At 38.5% G+C, this 23,441-nt stretch overlaps 1 protein-coding gene across 1 annotated transcript in view; it reads right to left on the bottom strand.

The window, feature by feature from the left end:
- The window catches only part of kcnk9 (potassium channel, subfamily K, member 9), a 46,579-nt gene extending 29,271 nt beyond the window's left edge, over nt 1-17,308 (bottom strand). The window contains exon 1 of the mRNA XM_084130359.1: nt 16,205-17,308. Within this exon, the coding sequence (XP_083986485.1) occupies nt 16,205-16,763 (559 nt within the window). The 5' untranslated portion in view covers nt 16,764-17,308. The remainder of the gene's footprint in view (nt 1-16,204) is intronic.
- Nucleotides 17,309-23,441: the final 6,133 nt, after the last annotated feature.

The raw sequence follows: 23,441 nt of genomic DNA, 5'->3' as shown, positions 1-23,441 counted from the left end.
GCGAGCCAGAGAAAGTAAGAGCAGGAAAGAGGCAGAAAAATCCTCAGGAGAGACGAAACTTCAGCTTGCTTTCCTGATGCTGATGCTGATGCTGCTCAAATGCCAGCCAGTCCAACGGGTCTTATTAGAGAAGAAACAATGTAATATCAACAATCTCCTGAAAGTTACGCTTTAGTACCTGTTAGGGATGTGCGATCGATACACCGGTAGACGATTAACCGGTCGAAATTTGTCAACCTGTAGAGAAAGTGTTCTGTAGAGTGACGAATCACACTTTTCGGTAGTCTGATGGGCAAGTCTAGGTTTGGCGGATTCCAGGAGAACGTTACCTGGCTGCCTGACTGCATTGTGCCATTAAACACACAACCCCCAACAGGAAATGACATCATCAACTCCTGCTACACTTTATTGTAACTCAATGCCATTATCTCTCCTCTACCAAACAGTAAAGTTTGGTGGAGGGGGGATTATGGTGTGGGGTTGTTTTTCAGGGGTTGAGCTTGGCTCCTTCCAGTGAAGAGAAATCTTAGCAAACCCAGACATTTTGGACAATGCCATGCTTCCAACTTTATGGGAAGGCCCTTTTCTATTCCAGCATGACAAAGCAAGGCCAAAAAAAACATGGTTAGAGGAGTTTGCTGTGAAAGAACGCACAGAGCCTGACCTCAAACCCATCGAACACCTTTGGGATGAACTGGAACAAAATTGAACTGAACTGAGCTGGATAATGATACTAACTTGGCAACATCGACTTGAATTGAATCAACATTTAACTGACTTGAGCTGAACAATTATCTTCTGATAAGCTGCTCATAGCTGAATTAAACTTGTGTCATAATTGATGAAATTTGCAACATTGACAGTTATTGAACTGAATTGAAACAACATTGAACTAAATAGATCTGATAATATTATCTTCTGATAATATTATTTTCTGTAGAGCTGCAGAAATTGAATTTGTGTCTTGATTGATCCATTTTACAACATTATTTTCCTGTTTATTATACTGTGAAGCTGCTTTGAAACAATCTGGATCGTATAAAGCGCTATATAAATAAAGGTGACTTGACTTAATGAAACAGTACAAGAAATAATTATTCACAATATGCCTTAAAAGGGATAAACTGTCACAAAATATGAATTACATCCCAGACGGTCTATGCTAGAAGTGCAAGTGCAACAGTCACGATTTCTGGGAACGTTCCTGCTATAAGACTATCCATTAAACACACAACCCCCAACAGGAAATGACATCAACAACACCTGCTACACTTTATTTTAAATCAACGGGGAAGCATCGACATGTCAGTCAACAACCAGACCTCATGCTGGAAGAGAAAACAACGAGCGAAAGCACAAAAGATGAGGAACAGAGCCAAATATTAGTTATGCTGACTCACAGGAAGAAAAGAATTAAGAAGGAGGAGAGGAGATGAATGGAGCGGAAAGGACAGGAGGTGGGATATTAACTTTGTAGATCAATATGTCCGCTTTTGGCTTCTTGGAGGACTTTTTCAATGAGTTGAGGGGTTGAGAAGAGATGAGAAGATACGAGATGAGGGGAGAAGGGACAAGAAGAAACGAGACAATAATTAAACAAGGAGAAAAGATAAGCAAGACAAGATTAGGAGATATAAGGAGAGCAGGACAGAGAAACGGAGCGAAGAGGTAACCAGCTTCTCTTTTTCAATTTAAAATGAAAGCTGTGCCCTCTAATAAAATCATTAATACATCATATTTTAATCATCTAGCGTATAAAAATTTTAAAACACAATTTTAAATTCTCATACTGCTATGAATAATAATGAAGTCCACATACTAATTTCACATTACACACCACACTAACACGCTAAAGAACACACACCATCAACTCGCAAAAACAACCTCGAGTCGCTTACCAGCACGAGATTTACCACAGATTCATGTGTTGAATTTATCTTTATACCATATTCAGAAAGCACAGATCAATATTTAAGGGAAATAACTGCTTCGTGTCAATGTTTTATTAATAAAAAAGAACTTTTTTAATGCTAGTCCACTGGCGTGCTGAATGTTTTATGAGTTCATAGGAAAGGGTGCGATGGGAAACGGTCTCCTGATATGCTAATGCTAGCCACAAATCTACAACACTGAGATCACACACAGCTTCAGCAAACCAATAAACAGGGCTAACTGCAACTGCACAGATGACATCAATAACTCAATAACATTTATTAGCATAACTGAAAGTTGTAAGTGCCCTAGCTTGTGGAAAAATTTGAAGGTGCTCCACCTGGTGGTCATAGGAAAAAAATTGTCGTAAAATGCTTTTTTCAACAGATTGCTAAATTAAACAACTTAATGACATTTCAAAATGCACACATGGTAACCTTGCATACCGTATAATACCATATCAGCAATCCGTCTGATTTGTCATATTCTTTGCACCTCTGTAATATGTGCATGTGACTTTAACTTGAATAATAGCCAATATTTCAGGAACTTCTTTAAGAATGTTTATACAAAATATTAACAGTAAACAAAAATGGGTAGCATGGGTAGCTTTATTCTCCATGTACATACAATGTGCTTATTACAGTAATTCCTATAACTGGGAACCTAAACCTAACCTTAACCCATGTAGTTACCTTATATTACCCAGTATTTTCTAAAGGAAGTGCACTGTAAGTGCAACCCCCAAAATGCTACACAGCCAAAAAAACAAAAACAAAAATAAACTGCATTATTTCAATCTTAGATTTCAAAAACTAACAGTCATTGCAAGAAAAAACATCAGCATCAAGCAATATTTTTGGAGCTTAAATTTCAGCACTTTCAGAAATGTTGAATATTATATTACACTTATAATATTGACAATAATTAAATCCACATCTTTTCAGGAACACATAAATAGATCTAACAGTAATACATGTCTAAGCATTATATTTCTACGTCCTGTAAAATGAAATAAACTCAACACACAAGCTTCTGTACCTCATTAGCGTTATTTATACCACCCTGACCCTTGTCTAGACACCTCAATTAGCTCTCAATCACTTCATTATTTAATTACGAGCTCAACGTGTCGGTCGGTCAGATAGTGTCGGTCTTACTGGTTTGGGTTTAAAGCACCATCATTAACCAGCGGGTCAAACCCTCCTGGCTCTGAGGAATGAGAAGGTAGTAATCAGGTAGTAATCGATGTAGTTTTATCCCCACTAGCAATAAGGGGAATTGCACATAATAATAATTGTTTACAAACAGTTGTGCCAACCTGCTCTCATGGGAAAACCTAAATATTTTATGAAGTAGCAATTTTGTATAAAAAAAAATGAAGTAAGCATGAAGGTTCACCTCTAACCCCATCCCTAAACATACCCATCACTGGGGCATTAGCAGATCGTATACAAAAATGTACTAATGAGATTGTATGAATTGCCAAAATGTAAAATAGTTACAAACTGCCATTAGATTGTTTTGGTTGTTCCCAAACCATCCTATGTGTCATTGTTTTCACAGTTAGGTACTAGCCCCGCCCCCAGATTCACTCATTGGTTGAGTCAGAAGTGCTGATCAAACAAACAGAGACATTTTTAAAGTATTGAAGTACTTAAATGATTGAAACATCAACAATATTACACAATATATGCACCTTTAACAGTCAGGTGAGGACTGCCAGACAAACATCACACTAAAAACAGTGTATCCTTATCCATTTTGATTGAGTCTTTAGTATTAGATCTAATCTTTAAGTTCAAAGGCCTCTTTGCACTACAACCTGCACTAGAGTTCAAAAGTTTGGAGTCTGTAAGATGTTTTGATGAAGTCTCTTATGCTCACCAAGGCTGCATTTATTTGATCATGAATAGTATAAACAGTAAAACTGTGAAATTGTCACCGTTATGCTCTGTTTAGTTTCATTTTCATGAACTTTTAATGGTTTCTCTTCAGTTATACCTGTTCAATTTGTTCTAGTTTCCCGCCAGTCATTTGTTACCATGGACACCTCTCTGTAGTTCTGTCATGACAACTCTCGGAGAGATTTGGCATGGTACTGGTAATAATGGACATAGCAATGTTAATGTATTTGGTCTTGGGTGTAAAAGATGTTCTGCTGCTGCACATATAACAGACATGAAATGACCCCGCCGCAGATCTTTACAGGTGGAGCTGGGGGAGGTGGAGGGTTTCGGGAGGCGCGCTGCAGACTGCTAACAGCAAACAATGCCAAGTATTTAAATGCTGACCACAAACGGTAGATATTTTGAACGGTAGATGTGAACCAATGGTGTAAACATCAAATATAGTTTTGCAGCTTACAAACGTTTAACACTTGCTTACAAGATGGTAACTAAAATGACCCTAAAAATTATTTCAAGATATAAGTCACACTTAAAAATGTCTGAATGCCATTAGATGATAAAATATCACATCAAGTATCTGTATACCGTATGCATGTATCAAATTCGATAATCTTTAAAATAAATGCTACTCGAGTCGGATTAATATTTTGTTATGTAATGCAATGATGTTCATATATTTTTAAGTGTAGCTTAAGTGTCCACATACTTTGTGGGGCCACAGTAAATGAAAGACATCACACTTTGCGCCTCAGAAGCCCAACGCTGTGAAGAAGTGGATTTGTTTCATACAGAATTAATTCATCTCACATGAAGCTGCCCTTTTTTCCCAGATGTCTTTCAGAATTAAGTCGGTGACCAAACTGGGCACTCAGCCCCTCATTTCTTGTGAGTGAATGTAGAAATTATGTATATGCTTTATATCATATTTTCCGCCATTCATCACTTTAAATAAATTGCAGCCTTTGTGAAAATGCCCCATAATTAAATCCACAGTTTAATTCATTCTCAGCTTGTACTGATTCAACTTCAAAATTGATTATTCTCAACAATGTACAGTAAATGAAATCCAGGATCTCATTTTTATCAAACGTGGTGATTTATCACAAAAACAGCTCATTATAAAGATCTTCTTAATCCTGCCAAGTGATCTGACGGGGCACGTTTCTTCTGAATGCATTTGAAGTCATTTGTATCGATCAAAAATGCAGCGAACACTCAGTTATGATATTATGCATTTTTGCTTTAAACGGATGGAAGACATTCTGCATTCTTGTTTGCGTCGCCCATGCAGAGCGTAAGGTAAAGATAGAACATGATGATGAGAATAATGGATAATGTGTCATTATCTAAATGAATCTCAACACCGCCTCTAGAATCTTCCACCCACTTAGCAGATTGAGTTCAACTGCCACACACACATACACAGACAAAAACAAAACAAAAAAAACACACACACACACACTGCTAATGAGCTTTAAAAACCTTATTTTCCCACCTGTGAGACAATGAGCATGCCAGAAGTGAAGAGTAGTAGAAATGTGCGTACATGCAGTAATTGAATGTGTTGTGTGTGTTTACATAAATTACATTTGTCCCCAGAAGTAAAAACAAATAAGAAAAAAACAACTCACTTTTGCAGACATTGGATGGATGGATGGATGGATGGATGGATGACTATAATAAGTATATGCATTACAATAGATAGATAGATAGATATATACAGTGAGGAAAATAAGTATTTGAACACCCTGCTATTTTGCAAGTTCTCCCACTTAGAAATCATGGAGGGGTCTGAAATTGTCATCGTAGGTGCATGACATAATCTAAAAAAAAAAAATCCAGAAATCACAATGTATGATTTTTTAACAATTTATTTGTATGATACAGCTGCAAATAAGTATTTGAACACCTGAGAAAATCAATGTTAATATTTGGTACAGTAGCCTTTGTTTGCAATTACAGAGGTCAAACGTTTCCTGTAGTTTTTCACCAGGTTTGCACACACTGCAGGAGGGATTTTGGCCCACTCCTCCACACAGATCTTCTCTAGATCAGTCAGGTTTCTGGGCTGTCACTGAGAAACACGGAGTTTGAGCTCCCTCCAAAGATTCTCTATTGGGTTTAGGTCTGGAGACTGGCTAGGCCACGCCAGAACCTTGATATGCTTCTTACAGAGCCACTCCTTGGTTATCCTGGCTGTGTGCTTCGGGTCATTGTCATGTTGGAAGACCCAGCCTCGACCCATCTTCAATGCTCTAACTGAGGGAAGGAGGTTGTTCCCCAAAATCTCGCAATACATGGCCCCGGTCATCCTCTCCTTAATACAGTGCAGTCGCCCTGTCCCATGTGCAGAAAAACACCCCCAAAGCATGATGCTACCACCCCCATGCTTCACAGTAGGGATGGTGTTCTTGGGATGGTACTCATCATTCTTCTTCCTCCAAACACGTTTAGTGGAATTATGACCAAAAAGTTCTATTTTGGTCTCATCTGACCACATGACTTTCTCCCATGACTCCTCTGGATCATCCAAATGGTCATTGGCAAACTTAAGACGGGCCTTGACATGTGCTGGTTTAAGCAGGGGAACCTTCCGTGCCATGCATGATTTCAAACCATGACGTCTTAGTGTATTACCAACAGTAACCTTGGAAACGGTGGTCCCAGCTCTTTTCAGGTCATTGACCAGCTCCTCCCGTGTAGTTCTGGGTTGATTTCTCACCTGTCTTAGGATCATTGAGACCCCACGAGGTGAGATCTTGCATGGAGCCCCAGTCCGAGGGAGATTGACAGTCACGTTTAGCTTCTTCCATTTTCTAATGATTGCTCCAACAGTGGACCTTTTTTCACCAAGCTGCTTGGCAATTTCCCCGTAGCCCTTTCCAGCCTTGTGGAGGTGTACAATTTTGTCTCTAGTGTCTTTGGACAGCTCTTTGGTCTTGGCCATGTTAGTAGTTGGATTCTTACTGATTGTATGGGGTGGACAGGTGTCTTTATGCAGCTAACGACCTCAAACAGGTGCATCTAATTTAGGATAATAAATGGAGTGGAGGTGGACATTTCAAAGGCAGACTAACAGGTCTTTGAGGGTCAGAATTCTAGCTGATAGACAGGTGTTCAAATACTTATTTGCAGCTGTATCATACAAAGAAATAGTTAAAAAATCATATATTGTTATTTCTGGATTTTTTTTTTTAGATTATGTCTCTCACAGTGGACATGCACCTACGATGACAATTTCAGACCCCTCCATGATTTCCAAGTGGGAGAACTTGCAAAATAGCAGGGTGTTCAAATACTTATTTTCCTCACTGTAGATAGATAGATAGATAGATAGATAGATAGATAGATAGATAGATAGATAGATAGATAGATAGATAGATAGATAGATAGATAGATAGATAGATAGATAGATAGATAGATAGATAGATAGATAGATAGATAGATCTCTTTTGACCTCATTCAGTGAAAGAAATAGAGAAATATTAAAGCCAATGCCAAGGGCCATTGAAAGTTGTCAATCAAACAATGGCTTGTGTTTCTGATGAGATTTCCAGTGAGAGATGGCATGCGTTCACAATGACACACACATCAGCTCGTTCTCTGAATCTCTGCAGACTTCAACATCTCCATGCTCACCTCATTTGCAACTCTATGAATACGATAATGCTAGTTGTCACAGACATGATCCAATATTGCTCATGGCACACATATAATCTACATTCCACGCCATTGTGCAGTTATTCCCTCATGAACAAGCATTCGTGAGCGTGTGTGTGTCAGGGAGAGGATCTACACATACAGACGTACACCAGAGTTACATGCCGACCTGCTCCCATGAGAATCTTCACACGTTATAATCCATATCAGATCAGCACAATATGTTTTATTCATGCCAACATGTGTGTCCCAGCATGCACTGCAACATTCCTTTAAGGATAAAGAGGTTTGTTAATGCTTTTGGAGAAACGGCTACAACATTCACACATGAAACAGAATGTGATGTTGTGTCTTAAAGGAATATTCTGGGTTAAATACAAGATATGCTAAATTTTTTACAGTGTCTTTGTTACATATGTTACATGTACTTACCATAGTAATAACAGTAAATTATGCATAATTACATGCAACTAACCCTCAACCAAATCCTAATCCTACCCTAACCCTATTGTAAGTACATGTAGTTGCTTATTATTACTCAGTACTTAAATATATAATTACACTGTAACAATGACACCTTAAAATAAAGTTTAACCCTTTATTTTAAGGCGACATAGTTACATTGTACTTACTCATAAAAGTAATATTAATTAACTACATGTAGCCTACTTACTAAAGAGTTACAGTTAGGATTTGGTTTAGGGTTAGTTACTTGTAATTATGCATAATTTACTGTTATCACTATAGTAAGTACATGTAGTGACGTGTAATTACATCACCTTAAAATAAAGTTACCAAGTATTTTAATTAAACTAATATTTTAATTATGTGATTAAAATATTTTTAGAAAGCAGCCAAGATTTAAACAGCCAAATTCTGCTGAATCAGTTCTCACAAAGATTCATTTGTTGCACTGTAAAGGTCAATAGGAAGTATATTTGTGGCTTATTTTTATTTAAGAGAGTCCACACAAAGCATGTCTTAATCAATGACTTATATTTTGCTATTTTATCTTGTTCATTCGCGAGCGCTAGCGTTTAGCTTGACCCGTCAGTGAAGCGCAGTACCTGTCCGGTGTGGTGTGTGAAAACAGCAGCGCTCAGCATTTAACTCTGACCTGTTAAAACCCCCATCAATAACAATGTACTACAATACAAAACAGCCTTTTAAGAGCACCATCCATTTCCCCTCGACCAAAGCGTTGTAACTGCATGTGTAGTCAGCAGAGAGAGACCTCAACGCAAGCCGGCTGAACTTAATTGAAAAACAGATCACTCATAAAAATGGCCGAGTGCCATGCAGATCCTGTTACGCAATAGAGAAGGTATTGTGAAAAAAGCAGCGTAACACTGTTTGAAATTCATCTAGAAAGCTAAAGATGGACTCCCGTGTCTGCAGTTCTCCGTGAACGGGAAGATGATCCGAGTCTCTGATGAAAAAAAGAGACAAGGTCAAATCATCCCATGTGTTCAGAGCGGTGAGCTACAAGTGATACAGAGAGAGAGAGAGAGAGAGAGAGAGAGAGAGAGAGAGAGAGAGAGAGAGAGAGAGAGAGAGAGAGAGAGAGAGAGAGATGAACTGATTTGAATTGAACTGAGAGAAAAAAAGAAAGTCATATGATATCATATAATCACATATTGATATCATATGATAATGATATAATGATTATATTATATCAATGTTCGATTTTTATTTGCTTTTTAACATTTGATATTTCATAATATGTAATAAAACAAATATATTTTTATATTTATTATTTTTGATTTACTTTTTAACCTTTTATAAATTTCATTAATTGCTGATGCCATTATATTATGATGATATATAATCACATGACTTATTATTTTACATGCCACTTCCAGGAATACCATGTACAAAAATCATAGAATTGCTATGATACCACACCCCCAAAACACGGTATTACCATGCTACATAAAAAACATGGCATTTACAGTACAACAACAAAATATACCATGGCATTGCATGTTTTGTACCATGAAGGTACTATGGTATAACTGCAAGCAAAGACAGACAGACAGACCGACCGACCGACAGACAGACCGATAGATAGATAGATAGATAGATAGATAGATAGATAGATAGATAGATAGATAGATAGATAGATAGATGGATAGATGGATAGATAGATGGATAGATAGATAGATGGATAGATAGATAGACGGATCTTCCATCAGATCATAGAGTCTATATGAGTTATTGATACACAGAGCATTTCGGAAATTAGTGTAAAATCGATTTAGCTTTATTGGATAAGCAAGCGAGTGTGACTGACTGTGGGCTTGTAGAGCTGGAGCTAAAAATAGCAGCAGAGAGAAGGAGTGTGTGTGAGCGGTCTAATGCTTCCACAGTAACACACTGATGAAAGCCACTGCTGTTGATCCGAGATTCTGCCGCTCGCTACAAACTTTACATTCCCTGCAATCAAGCATGCGTCGTGGAACAGGAACACTCGTGGTGGATATGTTCAATGTTACATTATCTAAACGCTCTAGAGATCTAGAACCCTTGAATGACGATCACACGGGGCACGTTCTTGTGATTATGGACAGCCAGATGGAGCCTTGGATAGTTTTGAAGGGAGAAGCGTGTAATTTCTGTGCCACTGACGTCACCAAAAGGAGGAATGATGTGTTTCTGAACAGGTTTCCCAAACATTGGCCTGTCAAACAGATCCTGCACCAAACTCATGGATGCAATCTGTGGGAGGACACATCATACAGGACCTTGTGTCATTATAAATATTATTTAGGTGACATAAGTGATTTGCTGTTAGACATGTAAGTGGACAGGAGATATAGTAGGTCAGAAATGATTATTATTATTATTTCTAATTAACATTAGGGGTAATATTTGCCGCCTCGAAATGCTTCTCAGGGGCATTTTTATAAATATATTTTTCTTAACCTTGTAAAAACACACATCACTTATATATTAATAGATACAGTATATCTAATACTTAAATTGTGATCTGAACAATTATGGCTGTTACTTACAGGATCAAATAAAGATGTGTAAATATTGCACAATGATCAGGCAGAGGCTTAGAATAAAATATTATGAAATATATCAAATGTTAAAGAGTATAAAAATGTATATAAAAATAAATAAATGCATGTCAAATGTTAAAAATTAAATAAAAACCATCAATATAAACATTTAAATATTAAATATCAAATGCTAAAAGCAAATAAAAATCCAATAAATTCATATAAAATAAGAATATGCATACTTAAATCTATATGAAATATGTCAAATGTTAAAAATAAATATATAATAATAATAATTAAAAGAAAATAAATAATGTTTCTGCTACTTTTGGTGGCATTTTTGCCCAGAGCCCTGGTTAATTCCTGACCTTGTTAAAGCCTGTTCACTTAGTCCAAGGACAGTCACAGTTTGCTGCCACTGGTTATGCTAGAAATGGCAGCATTTATCTTCACACCACTGCCGATAAAGCAAAACTATATATTATAATAAATAATTACTTTGAAATGTTAAACAAAAGTATTTGCTCAAAAAGCATTTATTTTGGTGCATCATTTCCTTCATTTCGAGTCCAAGCAAATAGTTGAAATCTACAGAAGCCTCTTTACCACTGCCCTGAGGTTGACCCTTTCCAGCTCTCACACCTCCCCCAGCGCAGTGTATTGTGGGTAAAACGTGCTGCGCCTCAATATGGAACAGCACATGCTGCCTGGACAAACTCTACGCACTCAGCCTCTGCGGAAAGGTGGAAACATTCCGAGCAATTAATCACGGCAAGTGGAACCAGCTCCCCGCGCCGAGTTAGCGCCGCACACATGACCAAGACACACAGTGTCTCCACGGAAACCAAGGCTCGAGGCTAACCTGACATTTACACCCCCCGCATGCATACACACACTACTGCACATACACTGGCCTCTCGATTTCATCAAAACTAATAAATCTGTTAATTATTAATGCATACTGTCACTCGATACTGTGGGCAGATCGCCCGGTGACGCAAAAGTATCATTCATAGATAGACAGATAGATAGATAGACAGATAGATAGATAGATAGATAGATAGATAGATAGATAGATAGATAGATAGATAGATAGATAGATAGATAGACAGATTGATCGAAGGCTTGGAATAAAATATTAAATATATCAAATGTTAAAAAGTATAGAAATAATTATTAAAAAAAGCTAATGTTAAAAAGCAAATAAAAATCAAACAAATTAACATAAAAATAAGAACACACATACTTAAATATCAAATATATCAAATGTGGATCCGATGGATGGATAAATAGATGGATGGATGGATGGATGGATGGATGGATGGATGGATGGATGGATGGATAAAGAAATAGATTGATAGACAGATTGATGTATAGACAGATGGACAGATAGATTGATAGATAAACTAACAAACAACAGGTAACAAACTAACAGGTAGATGGATGGATGGTCAAATGGGCAGATTGATAGACAGATGGACAAAAGGATGGATGGATGGATGTAGAAAGAAAGAAAATGTTAAATCAACAAGTCTTAGAACTTTACTGTATATCTGCAGCTTATTAATGCATTACTCAGGTAATGTTTTTCATTTTTCAACAGAAATATGACTTTTGGACCCATTCGGAGTCTGTCCGTGTTTCACTGAATATGTAACACCACAAACTAATGTAGTTTAAAGCAATACTGGCTCAGCAAGCACACTAACAACAGCGGATTTAGTTTTTGTTCAAATTATGCACTTGTTTTGAAGAGAAGTTCATTTGAATCTTCAGAATGAACGTTTAAAAGGGATATATAACGAAACTGATATTGTATTAAAGATTGAAATACAGCCCATTCTTGTCCCACAGTTTTAATAGCCTACCGGATTGAAAAGAGGCGAGTTGCGTTCATGCCGAAACTTTACATTGCTAATGTGAGCACCTGGTCACTTGAGGATGGAGCGGATCCATCTCAATATCCAAACTCAAGAGATCAATTCAAACACAGGCCACACTTCTCCATTTCTGTGCAGATTCATTCAGCAGTGATGGACTGAATGTGCCAGCTCAATTCAATTCATTGTACTCAACTGAATAAAATTATACAGTGTTCATCTGAGCCCGGTGAACCTGACATCTGACCCGCTCAATCACTGATCGTTTAGGAATTAAAAAGCAATGCGAGCAGAATTATTCTCAAAATGAAGTGCTTTGCTCAATAAAGACACGTGAAAACGTAATTTCTTGTATTCTTTGTCGAGTCTCGTCCTTTATGGAGAATGTTCATTCTGTTCCTGGTCCTCTGGTTTTCCTGTTTGATATGTTTATGTTATTTTTTGTTATAATAATAATAATAATGTAATAATTGCATTTGGATCCAGCTCACCAATCATTACAGTCATAAAGGTCACAGAAGAGAAACAACTTTATATCAGCTTTAAATGTGGCCTTTGTCCAATAAGCCGATTTGTGCTAAAGTTAAAATCAACAGTCAACCCATTTTATTTCCATTATGGGACATATTTTTGATATTCGGAAATAAAATGAGATTTTATCCATTAGGAATCGATTGGATGAAATCAGAAAAGTGTGTTAAATGGAAATAGGATACATTTTTTTTGACATCATGAAGGTAGAAACTGCATCTAAAAACATAAATAAAATATAAATGTAACAGGCTAAACCTATTGAGGCTGGAAAAAGAACTGCTAACTGTATTAATCTAGTAAATCTTTTTTTAGACTTGTCTTATTATATATGGAATTTAATTTAAAACCCACATTTATTCCCAATACAAAACCAGAATTCATAATGGAAAGTTGTGTTTAGATTTCAAACTAAACTACTAATATACTCATCACCAGATATATGATGCTTTGAGCAATTCACACACACACACACACACACACACACACACACACACACACACACACACACACACACACACAGTGCACTGCAGTATTGTCACTGTCCTGCTGAATGTGGCCTCAAACACACACACACACACACACACACACACACACACACACACACACACACACACACACACACAAACAATGGTACTTTTAAGTAAAACAAGGTACTGAATGATATTCAAATACCATAATATTTTACACTTTAAAACACTTCAAAGTATACCACATTATTACCATGGAACATATTTTTTAAAAGCATTGCTATGATACTATGCCCTAAAAAATGGTGTTGCATTACCATGTTATGTGTGCAATCACCATGGTACTTATCCTATAAACATGGTTGTATCAATAACTTAGTAAACACTGCCAAATGACGCTTCATTACCATGGTAAAGTAAGAAAGAAAGCTGTATGGAGTCCCTCACTCGACCACAGCACTGATGCATTAATAAAGCATGAAATCAAAACCATCGGCTTTTTTCTTATTATCTGCGCACAAATGACCAGCAATTACAAGCACAAAGCAACAGACTGTTGATTCAATCCACAATCACTGCGTGCTCAGCTGCACATTTCTCCTGAGCATACTGTACAGAACACAGTTTGAGCATTAGAGTTCTTTCACAGAGCGCTCATTCATTATACACAAGAGCTGCTGTTCACACACCACTAAAACGCCATCAACACAGTGAGAATCATCATTCGGCTGTACAGTATACCTGCTGTGTGGACACACACGCAGCGTTCCTCGTATTCACTATTCACATGTGCCCATCAGATATGAAGAATCAAATACTGTATATGAAGAATCATATTAGTTTTATTTTTAACTCAACAAAAGTTACTGCTCTAATTTTAGCATGAAAAACTGGCTATTTATTAAGGTACACTACAGGTGTTTCTTCTTCTTTTTTTTCTTAATCTAATGAATTTATTTCTCATGAAATCTCAAGAGATCCAGTGGTGAATTAATCTTCTGGGTTTTGACGTCATCCCTGCACCACTCTATTCCCCATCGACTCATTTTACCGCTTTATTTATGTCCTGCTTTCTTTCCATTATGTAAATAATCAGATTGAAATGAATAAAGTTGACCAGAGCACATAGTATACGTGTCTGGTTTTCACTTTCATATAAATATTTCCTTTCATCAAAACAGAAAAGAGTTCAAAATGTGCTGCATAACTGGAATGATCCAGCACTAAAATGAGTGTGTATTCAAACCGAGGAACGACTGTAGACATTCATAAAGGACGAGCACTGGTTATAAAGGCAACATGTTCAACCTGTGGAAGGAAACCAGCACCTGAACTTATGCAACACACACACACACACACACACAATATTTGGTGCTGCAGAGTTGCATTTTGAAACTAGGTTTGCATTTCCTGAAGAAAATGTCATTCTTGCAAAGCAGCACAAAAATAGTGCTGAAGTTTTCTAGTTTCGCTCTTTGGTTCTGTGTAAGTGAAATGCTGCTTTGCTGTTGTCATGACACTCACCATCATCTTTGCAGCGTAATATAGATACTTATGAAAAAGAGAAAAGATCAATGACCAGTCAGCAAGCAAACACGTCTAGATTTGAATGCTTTTAATTGAAACTTTTCAAATCTAAAAATCAATCACAATCTGAATCTGAACATTAACAAGTTTGAGCTAAATTGATTGCACAAGTTTCATAAGGGTTTAGGATGAAGCAAGAACTGTATCCGCAATATATTTCTGCCTTGCAAGCTCTGCAATAATGCTAATAATAATGTGCATGATGTGTGAGGGCGACTCAGCTGGAGCTGTAACCCGCACCTGTTGCATCAGGATTGATTTTACAGTGTTTCTACTGAACCATTAATGACACTGAGTGTTGATGCATTGAGAAATGAACTCAATCAGAGATACAATACTGCAACACGCAAAACCTTGGCCTTCATCTGACCCTGTAGTGGCGCGTGTGTGCGTGCGCGTGCGTGCGTGTGTGAGAAAGTGAGAGATTACAGATCCACTTCAGCACGTCTCATGTCCTCATATGAACTGTCATGACGCCTGATCATAAAGACGCATTATGAATGTTTTATGTCGTGTTGGGGGAGCTGTTCTTTCAGCACCACGACACTGCACTACACAACACAAGACTGAGCTGCAAACTTCCCTACAGTCTACACTATTACATATGCTGTGCCAAAATGTCAAATGTTTTATATCTTGATACACTAAACAACAATATTTAAAGTAATTAGTGTTGCCCATATTTGAGTCATTAACAAACATGAATGCTTAACAGATCAGTAGCTCGTGCACATTCATCAAGTTGAATGTCATTTCAAGCTATTTGAATGTGTTAAATATTAATAAAAGATAGTTATACAAAAATAACATGCCAAGTGCAGTTTTGAAATGAAGAGTTTACATAATCAAATCAAATGCATGATGAATTTGCCGCTTAAACAGTTAAGAAATGTATTTCAATGACAATAACCCCGTGACTCATAAACTATAGGCCCTAGTTATTTTTGTAGATATTGTGATTCGTGAAATTATGCAACAAATGGCACACCTGTGGTGTGATTATACACACAGCGATTTTCTGCGCATTGAGAGTCCTGCGTTACTAACGTCCCTTCATCTCAGACAAACCCCAGTCTGGACTCCAGACGCGCCACGGAGATGTTCACCTCAGCATATGAAGTGCAAAAAAGCTCCAATAAACCTTACATTTATGTCCAAACGAGGTGCATTTAGACTCGTTTCACCACATTGCGTGAAAAACACACAGAAACTGAGCCGAAACTTACCGATAGTGGTTATGACAGTGATGGCAAAGTAAAAGGACCCTGCAAATTTCCACTGGACCCCTGCTCTGTGCGGTTCGGCCTCCAAGATGATGGTCTCAAGCTTTTTATAGTCATCCTCACTGATGTTGTACTTGCCCTGGAGGCGCTTCTCCTCCGTCTCCAGCTGCTCCTTCTCCCGCATCTCGTAGTCCGACTCGAGCGCGTCAAACACCGCGGCCCCGACCAGCAGATAGGTGAACGTGCAGACGATCAGGGACAGCGTCCGCACGTTCTGCCTCTTCATGGCCACCAGGAACCGGCGGCTGAGGGGTTCATGTCCCCTCTTTTCCCCCGGGAAGGCGCAGCAGCAGTCTGGAAAGGGCGGATATGGGCAGTGCTGCTGCTGCTGATGCGTCTTCGGACACCGGTTGCGGTTGTAACAGGTCCCTTGATCGTGGTCCTGGCTGGCCGAGAGACACAGCAGACTGCTGGAGCGCCGGGACCACAAGCCCTGCAGCCGCGAAACTCTGCGCAAAACCTGCCCGAACCACAGCAAAGTCCTCCCGGCGCGCAGTGCCATCAACTAGCGCGCTCCCCGCGTGATCTCCAAAGAGCTTCTGAACTGGAGTAGGTGCCAGAAGCCACTGGGATTCATGCTCGAGTGACAATTACGCACCTGTTAAATTTCCTCCTCTTGTGCGTTTAAACAAACTCATCACCGTGGCCATCAGAAATCCAAACGAAGACCGAAGCTCCCCTAAACATCTTCAAGAAAAAGTTTCCCCGACCTGTTTATCTGAGGATCATCTTAAGCTGTTCTCACTCTGCCGGTGCGTGAGTAATGCCGGAGGTACCGGAGGAGGACCCGTGATCACGCATCATCTGATGAGCGGCGGAGACGCGCAGCGCACGTCTGATGCTCCAAACGTGATCCAACCCAGGATAAACTCACTTAATTTCCCTGGCTTCACAGAGACGCTAAGTTTAATGCGCTGGATGGTCACACGAACAACAGGTCCGAGCGCGAATGTGTCCATCTGTTTCCCCGGTGACGCATGGCTGGACGGATGGATGGATGGACTCGACTCTCGTTTGGCTCCGCTCCGGGAAAGCTGCACTGTCACGGTATGCCACCGCGAGCGTCCGCTGGCAGACTTCAGTGTGTGCCAGTCTGAGAAAACACACACACACAAACACACACACGCATCACCAAAGCGCGCACACAGATGACACTCTACACTGCACAAGCGCGAGTGTGTGTGCGTTTCTCAGCATGATTTTTTGTGTGCAATTTTCTCACTCAACAGGTGACCTCGGAAAAGAGTGAATTCAGAATAAATGTTTTTTTTTTTTTTTTTTTTTTGTTAAATCATCTGCAGCCGTTCGTTAAGTCTGATCTCACCTATCAGTTTATGTTGCAAAATGTGCATCATACACGTGTTTAAGAGCAATGTAAATGTCAGAAACCCCCCACCACGTTAATGAACAGAGAAAAGCATCAGTGTGAAGTGCGAAGAAACAAATGTTCGTTTACATGTATTTCTATCGTAGTCCATTACAACATGTCATTACAAGAAAGACATTTTGACAGCATAACAGTCTACATGTGCGCGGTAAGGCGATATACATTGCGCAAGAATATATTCTTGCAATCTCTCTCTCTCTCTCCATATATATATATATATATATATATATATATATATATATATATATATATATATATATATATAACATGAACATGATTACATTAAAAATCAACTTCACATAGTAAAATTCGTTCAATTCCTTGTCACTGTTCCTGTGTGAACTTTTGTGTGCGCGCGCGCATGTTGTGCAGAGAGAATGTGCCAGGCAGTTGATAAATATTAGTTCAGCCGAAGAGCCAGTAAAATATGATCATATTGTCATTGAACATTTATCACGTGATTAAAAAATGGAAAAAAGGTATAGTTAATTTAATACACATTTACCGCTATAAAACATCTTGAAACAACCTTTATGAAACAACATACATGTTAAAAGTAACATACAAACATCAAACCAACAAACACTGCAATTAAATGTAAAAAAGACAATATACCTGACAACTTGGCCCGACCACACACTATCCTGTGACAGTTTAACTTTTCAGTTACTATTTACCATCATGATATAGTTGAATCTTGTCTGAATGCATGCTGCTTCTCTATATAAAACAGGATCCCTGTCCGAACAAAATGTGCAAATAAATTGAACTAGACATCTGGACATTAAAAAAACAATGTGATATTCAAACAACTGACAGTTGTGCCAGTGTAAAACTGCATTTGGACCTTCTGAAAAGAGTTCAGTTTTCCAGAGCGTTCATCTGTGAGGATCCTGTGACTAAAATAACTGTAGTGATCTGGACACCATAGAGTATTTTGGTAGGTGAATGTAGGTCCTGTCCCAATATTTGTGCAGTGTCCTGGTGAAAGGGCCAAAAAGCAGGGGTTTGTGATGATATAAAGGCAATTTAGATAATATGCCTCTAATATATAAACTTAATTTTCAACAATATTTACAGAAAGAATCAAGAATAGGCCTATGTGATGCACAAGTACACACACTGCTGCAAAAGCCTTAAAGGAATAATAGTTCCCCCAAAATTAAGTGTTTGTGATTCCCTACAAGTTGTTCAAAATCTGTCTTTTTCCCCTGTGGAATACAAAAGGAGATGTTTTGCAGAATGTACAGGGTGCTATTTTTATATGGATGTACAAAGTGACCATTTGCTGCCAAGCTAAAAAAAAAAAAAAAAAAAAAAAAAAAAAAACATAAAAGTATGACTTACGCATTATATGTCTTCAGAATACAGTAAGTTTTTGTGAGAAACAGAGCAAAACCCCTTCACCAGCTCTAAAATCTTACCAGACATGTCACAATACATTCAAGAACAGACGTTTGTACGGTTTCATCTCATCCTCCATCTGCTAATATGAAACTGATTTATGCAAACGATAAAAAGCAGGGACGGGGAACATTGGTCCAGGAGGACCGCTGTGCTGCAGAGTTTAGCTCCAACCCTGAAAAAAAACCCTCACCTGCCTGTAGCCTTAGTGATCCTGAAGACATTGATTAGCTGGTTCAGGTGTGTTTGATTAGGGTTGGAACAAAAATCTGCAGGACAGCGGCCCTCCTGGACCAACGTTCCCAATCCCTGCCCTAAAGGGACCTTTGCAGAAATAATAAATATACCGACTGAACTTGGCAAATAGGACAATGCACACAGCTGTATTGTGCCATCTGCCCATTTCACGTTGTGGTTTCTCGGCAGTCACAAGCAGACATGAGGCTGTGATATTAGAGATAGCCTATACTGCCCTAACAAAAGCCAAATTTTGAACAAGTACAGATGTATTAATAATTAATGTGCTTCTAAAAAGGTGCAGGCCAGTAAGAGCTGCGCGTGTAAACCTCACTCCACTGGCCTCAAGAGACGCCGGTTCGTATCCCGCTCGGAGCGGGTCGAGTAGGACCGGTTACATTTGGTGCCGTGACCCGGATTCGAACGGGTTGCTGCAGGTCGAGTTGGACTGGTTAAATTTGGTGCCGTTGACCCAGATGGGAGTGAGGTTTAGGGGGGTGAGTGTAACGGACATAGACCAGTAAGAGCTGTGTGTGTAAACCTCACTCCCCTGGCCTCAAGAGGCGCTCTAGTGAATGACACTAGAGGCCGCAGGCCTTAGCATCCTTGTTAGCGCTAGGACCGGTTACACATTCATACTCTATTTTTTTTTCTTAGTAAAATGGCAGTGACGCACTAATGAAATGTTATTGTATACATAAGCCGTAAATTGTATTCATAGTCTGTATATATAATTTATTTTGCATAGCTCCCAGTTTAGAGGATCCGTACGATCATGAAAATCTGTGTGAATAAATGATGACGTTATTCAGTTTTTGGATGAACTATTCCTTAATGCATCTCTGTGAAACGATCCTCTTACTCAGTGCACTACATCCCACATCGTGAGGTGGACAAACACCCACATTGTACTTTGTTAATACAGTTTTTTTTACTGGCCTAGTTAAATTCTCTTCTGAATCAGATCGCAGTGGGTATTTTTCACTAGAAACCCCCTTTAGTTACTAGGCGTAATCTGCATCAATAGAACCAAACATGAGCTGTACATAAACAGTCACAGCGTATGCTGAGAATTTCAGCGAATGCATCGATATCAAACATGAATAATCCTTCGGTAAAAACGCAGAAAGACGTGTTGGGTGCGAGAGATGATGCAGTATCGGCGAACGCTCGGCATGAAAGCTAAACAGGGGAAATGTTCTGTCTGATGTACTGATGCTAAGTTTAGTTACATTTTCTCACATTTCAAAACCCCCCACAACACACACCCACACACAGGGAGGATATTTCTAGATGTGTGAATGCAGAAAGATGACTGCTTAATGAAGAACTGACATTAGAGGACAGAGCTGTAGGTCAGAAGACATCTGTGAAAGAGGATTTCACACACAGTCAAGCAGACCTGCTTCTACTGTCTATTCAAGAAGACCTGTTTCTACATTCTATTCAAGCAGATCTGTTTCTACATTCTATTCTACATTCTATTCAAGCAGACCTGTTTCTACATTCTATTCAAGCAGACCTGTTTCTACATTCTATTCTTTTCTATTCGATCAGACCACAACCTGAGAAAGTACTTACCATGTCTGATTTCGAAGACATTAATGGCAAAATTTTGGAAGAAACCGTACAGCACCTTAAAACATCAACCTGCGCTCTTGACACACTTCCCACATCTTTTTTTCCAAAAGTGTGTTAAACTGTTTAGAAGCAGATCTTCTAGAAGTGGTAAACTCCTCACTTCCTCTGGGAGCTTTCCAAACTCCCTGAAAACTGCAGTTGTCAAGCCCCTCCTGAAAAAGAGCAATCTGGATAAGACCATATTAAGCAACTATAGACCGATCTCAAATCTTCCTTTCATAGGCAAGATCATTGAAAAAGTTGTCTTCAATCAGCTGAACAAATTCTTAAATTCGAATGGATACTTTGACAATTTTCAATCTGGTTTCCGACCGCACCACAGCACAGAGACAGCGCTCATAAAGATAATAAACGATATTCGCTTAAATACTGATTCAGGCAAATTATCAGTGCTGCATTTGACACTGTCGATCATAACATACTTCTTGACAGGCTGGAAAACTGGGTGGGGCTTTCTGGGATAGTCCTAAAATGGTTCAGGTCATACTTAGATGGGAGAGGTTATTATGTGAGTATAGGAGATCATAAGTCTGAGTGGACATCCATGACATGCGGAGTCCGTCAAGGCTCAATTCTTGCGCCACTCCTGTTCAACCTGTATATGCTCCCAATGAGCCAAATAATGAGAAAGAACCAAATTGCTTACCACAGCTATGCAGACGACACACAGATTTACTTAGCCCTATCGCCTAATGACTACAGCCCCATTGACTCCCTGTGCCAATGCATCGATGAAGTCAACAGTTGGATGTGTCAAAACTTTCTTCAGTTAAACAAAGGCAAAACTGAAGTCATTGCGTTTGGAAACAAAGATGAAGTTCTCAAGGTGAATGCATACCTTCACTCTAGGGGTCAAACAACTAAAAATCAAGTCAGGAATCTTGGTGTGACACTAGAGTCAGACCTTAGTTTCAGTAGTCATGTCAAAGCAATAACTAAATCAGCATACTATCATCTGAAAAATATTGCAAGAATTAGATGCTTTGTTTCCAGACAAGACTTAGAGAAACTTGTGCATGCTTTCATCACTAGCAGGGTGGATTATTGTAACGGACTCCTCACTGACCTTCCCAAAAAGACCATAAGACAGTTGCAGCTCATACAGAACTCTGAGCAGAACCAGAACATATGAACACATCACACCAGTCCTCAGGTCTTTACACTGGCTCCCAGTTACATTTAGGATTGATTTTAAAGTTTTATTACTGGTATATAAATCATTCAATGGCCTAGGACCTCAATATATTGCAGATATGCTCACTGAATATAAACCCAACAGATCACTCAGATCATTAGGATCATATCAGCTAGAAATACCAAGGGTTCACTCAAAGCATGGCGAGTCCGCTTTTAGCTATTATGCTGGAACGCTTCCAGAAGAGATCAGATGTGTTCCTACAGTAGTCACATTCAAATCCAGACTCAAAACACTTCTGTTTAGCTGTGCATTTACTGAATGAGCACTGTGCCACTGTTCGCCGACTGTTTGTACTGTATTTTCTTTTCTTTTTAATTCTAAACTGTTTTAATTATTATTATTACTTCTATGTAAAGCACTTTAAATTACCATTGTGTATGAAATGTGCTATATAAATAAACTTGCCTTGCCTATTCAAGCAAACTTGTTTCTACATTCTATTCTACATTCTATTCAAGCAGATCTGTTTCTATTCTACATTCTATTCAAGCAGACCTGTTTCTACTTTCTATTCAAGAAGACCTGTTTCTACATTCTATTCAAGAAGACCTGTTTCTACATTCTATTCAAGAAGACCTGTTTCTACATTCTATTCTACATTCTATTCAAGCAGACCTGTTTCTACTTTCTATTCAAGAAGACCTGTTTCTACATTCTATTCAAGAAGACCTGTTTCTACATTCTATTCAAGAAGACCTGTTTCTACATTCTATTCTACATTCTATTCAAGCAGACCTGTTTCTACTTTCTATTCAAGCAGACCTGTTTCTACATTCTATTCAAGAAGACCTGTTTCTACATTCTATTCAAGAAGACCTGTTTCTACATTCTATTCAAGAAGACCTGTTTCTACATTCTAAAGCAGACCTTTTCTACTTTCTATTCAAGCAGACCTGTTTCTACATTCTATTCTACATTCTATTCTACATTCTATTCAAGAAGACCTGTTTCTACATTCTATTCTACATTCTATTCAAGCAGACCTGTTTCTACTTTCTATTCAAGCAGACCTGTTTCTACATTCTATTCTACATTCTATTCAAGCAGACCTGTTTCTACATTCTTTTCTACATTCTATTCAAGCAGACCAGTTTCTACTTTCTATTCAAGCAGATCTGTTTCTACATTCTATTCAAGCAGACCTGTTTCTACTTTCTATTCAAGCAGACCTGTTTCTACTTTCTATTCAAGCAGACCTGTTTCTACTTTCTATTCAAGCAGACATGTTTCTACATTCTATTCTACATTCTATTCAAGAAGACCTGTTTCTACTTTCTATTCAAGCAGACCTGTTTCTACATTCTATTCTACAT

This window comes from Abramis brama (genome assembly GCF_963993115.1).
Source record: "Abramis brama genome assembly, chromosome: 12".
In the NCBI taxonomy this organism is placed as follows: domain Eukaryota; kingdom Metazoa; phylum Chordata; class Actinopteri; order Cypriniformes; family Leuciscidae; genus Abramis; species Abramis brama.
This window is presented reverse-complemented; position numbering and strand designations above follow the sequence as displayed.